This window comes from Limulus polyphemus, unplaced genomic scaffold (assembly GCF_000517525.1).
Source record: "Limulus polyphemus unplaced genomic scaffold, Limulus_polyphemus-2.1.2 Scaffold1523, whole genome shotgun sequence".
NCBI classification, from domain to species: Eukaryota; Metazoa; Arthropoda; class Merostomata; order Xiphosura; family Limulidae; genus Limulus; species Limulus polyphemus.
The window spans coordinates 179,230-182,768 of record NW_013667133.1 but is presented as its reverse complement, the minus strand read 5'-3'; the positions used below and the strand labels follow the sequence as shown (position 1 = coordinate 182,768).

General features: G+C 30.5%; 1 protein-coding gene across 1 annotated transcript in view; it reads right to left on the bottom strand.

The window, feature by feature from the left end:
* LOC106463941 (myosin heavy chain, non-muscle-like) overlaps positions 1-3,539 on the bottom strand; it is a 133,052-nt gene that overhangs the window by 69,629 nt on the left and 59,884 nt on the right. Inside the window, exon 5 of the mRNA XM_013924031.2 lies at positions 1,222-1,251. Coding sequence (XP_013779485.1) covers positions 1,222-1,251 — 30 coding nt within the window. The remainder of the gene's footprint in view (positions 1-1,221; positions 1,252-3,539) is intronic.

Below are 3,539 nucleotides of genomic sequence, written 5' to 3'. Positions count from 1 at the left end.
TATATATATATATATATATATATATATATATATTATGGACTAATCACAAGAATTAACATATAGCAATATATATAACTATTAAATCACAATTGAGTTTAATTTATTCTATTTTTGGCTGTTAACATTCTACTACACTGAGTGCCTGTGCTATTTATGTATGGATGATGCAAATGTCATCCCTACTATCTTGTTTGCATTGTTTTTGAAGAATTAATGTTAGCCATCCATACATTTACTTATTTTTTTGATAAGTTTTTTCCTTATTTGTGTGTGTGTGCATGTGCACGTAAAGGATAAACTTATAAAATATATTAATTGAAAAACTGCATTTAATATTATTAAATAGAAGTATCAATATTAGATTTGCAAAAATGTATAACAATTAGCAAAAAAATCAATTACTTTGTAACATCAACAACTACTTTTACAAGGTAAGGAGGTGTTCATGGTTTTCATCAAATTTTAAAAACAGCACCTTCCACATTAATAGGAACAAAAATATGATTAATTGAAATATTTTATTTTGCATTGATAGAAAGTGTTAAAATGTGCATATAAAATTAAACTATTCTTTTCTGTAAATAAGGTTGTGCTGATATATCATTATCATGGTTAGTAACCTGGTGACTGTATAAGCTACTACATGTGATCATATAGGCTACTAACCATGGGAAATGATTATTTGTTCAAACATTTAAGCACAAAATCTAGTTTGTCAACTTCAATACAAAGTTTTGAGTAAAATTTAACTATAACTTAAAAACTACATCTTACTCTTTAAGAATTTTAATATTTAGTTAACATACTTAAAGTTTTCATGATGAAATTTCAAAATGATTACATTAGGAATTTTCTGTTCTAATGTTTATTATCTGGAAGAAATAAATCAAATTACAGAACAGAGTAAATTCTCCAAACTCATTTAGGTAGAAAAACAGTGCAAGAATGTGACTGTTGAAATAAAGATTGTCACAAAATAACTGAATTTAATTAAAATTTATTACATTGATTCTCACTCCGAACATTATCCTAACAAAAATAAACCTTCAGGTAATAATAAGATGTCATAATACCACTTTTGGAAAAGATAACTTTTTTTTGGTATTGACACAACAAACGTTGAAGCCAAGCATACGAAACTCTGCACACAAGAACCAAAAATACACAGAATAAGAAAGGAAAAGCAGCAAGAAAATATTTATACCAATTGTTTAATATTACCTGGAGGAAAACATCAGGTGGAAACTGTGCCTGTGAAAAGAGTTAGTTAGAGAAGATGTCAGTAAAAGTACAGGTCAAGAATGTTATTTTTAGAAAACAGATTCAAAATATACACTTCTTACAAAAACAAAGTCTGTTAAAGCAGAAATATTTCAGCTTAAAGACCAAAGATAAAAAGATATTTCATGCACAATAATAAATTTACACCAATAATAAGTTTTAAATTGTATAGAAGTTTTATGAAACAAGAAAATGAGTTAATAGAAAGCAAATTTTTGGTTGAAGTTAACACAAATAAATTACTCACACACAGCATAAGCAAAATCTGATCTTTAAATTGTAAACCTTACTAATACTATATGTAATAAGTGTAAAATAATAATAATAATGATTCTCTTCCTCATCAACAAGACTCCATCAGCAATCACTAAGAATAGAAGTACAAACACAAAATAGTAATTATAAGGTTATTACATACAACTCAGCTAAAAACAATTTATCTATACAGTTACTAGTGGCATATAAACCAGTCAAAGTTTGATAAACTTAAATCTAACAGCAAAAACTGGTACTATAAAGATTATGACAGAAGAAGAATTTCAAATTTTAGAAATGAGAAAATAGGATAGTGTAAAGACTGATTACTACACGGACAAACAGGAAGGAGTTTCACAGTTTATATGCAAAAAATATTGAAGAAACAGATATTATAACTTTACACATAAAAAGAAAGCAAAAAAATAATGTTAAAAGAGCAATATATATACAAATATGAATGCACACACACACATATATATATATAAACATAATTTCACAGTAGCCAACTCAATAACTTTTTTAAAGTCTGATGAACATGTTCTGTAAGATAAAGGGTCTTGGATCACCATGAATCAGTTAAGAGTTAACATATTACAGTAGTTAAACACTAAGAGTACATAAAAAAAGTAGCTCTCCGAGAACAAAAGTAAGACACAGAGACAACAACAACCAAACACTGTCAACATCAGTGCACTTACAGATTAGAATAAATAACCTTTTAGTTAAAAATCCAGAGATAAGCAAAAAACAAACAGATCATATGTGTTGTAACAGTACAAGAAACTTTTGTATGTTTGCAACTTTGAATGCAGGCTACACATCTGTACATCTCTTTTAGTATTACAAACAACTTTCATACTGGTTTACAGGCATTCACAATAATCAGAGATGATAGTTTGGTTATCACAGAGATAGAACCAACAAACATTTTCCTATTAGAATACAAACACATATAAATAGACGAGACTGGGCTTTGAAGACTTTTTTTCAAAATCTAAAAGTACTGTTACGTCTCCGTTTGTTAATTTTTTCCCGTAAATTCGTTCTGACGAAACTTTAGCGACACAAGTCCTTACTAAATAAAAACTGGTGTATTATTTCCGAATATAACTTTACGATACACTTAATTTCAACAATCGCGCTAAAAAAACGCTATAACAACGAACGTGCTCAACTTCAATAATACTCTCTGACTGCAGATCAATTACTCACTGTCTACACACACATTGTCACGTCACGCCGTGACCATCTTATATATACCAGACCACCCCACCCCCCAATCTAGTAAATGCTAGAGCACTCCCGAAGGAACGGGATAGTTCTAGAAAGCAGGTGGCGTGACAATAGTCACGTGATCTCGCTGACGCAACAGTACAATAATATACTATAACATAAAATAAGCAAGATTAAATATAATTCATCAAGTTTCTTTGACCCAAAGAGATTATTAAATGTTTTATTATCAATTTAAACAATGTAAGGGGGAAGCTCTAGCACCTGAAAAATGAGAAATGTTATTAGTCTTACTACAGGGGTGTTATCATAATAGTTAGGGTTATCAGATCATAAAAAGCAGCAATTTCATCTGACTTGTGAATATTTTTTTTGGTTTCGATTACCTGATACATACCAAAAGTGACTGTTGCTGGAAGGTTACCATAGTCAAGCAGTACTTAAATCTTACTTATAGCTGTGTACAGTGGTCCCCCTCCCCTACGACACCCCTCGCCTACGACTTCCCCGCAGTTACGACTTTTTTTCCCGATGCACCGTCAGTGTTTGCATGGTAATGTCCCCCTAATGAACGACATCCCCGTAGATGCGACATACGACCGACCCAGAACGACCGATATCGGTGCTAACGGTTTCTCAGTTACGACTTTCTGTGCAAGTCATGACCTCTTTAATCAACGGAGACTCTACATTAAGAAATCAATAAATATATTTCTTGTTTTGTTGTCCAAACATTTCATTTTATACTTTCAGTACATATACTAACA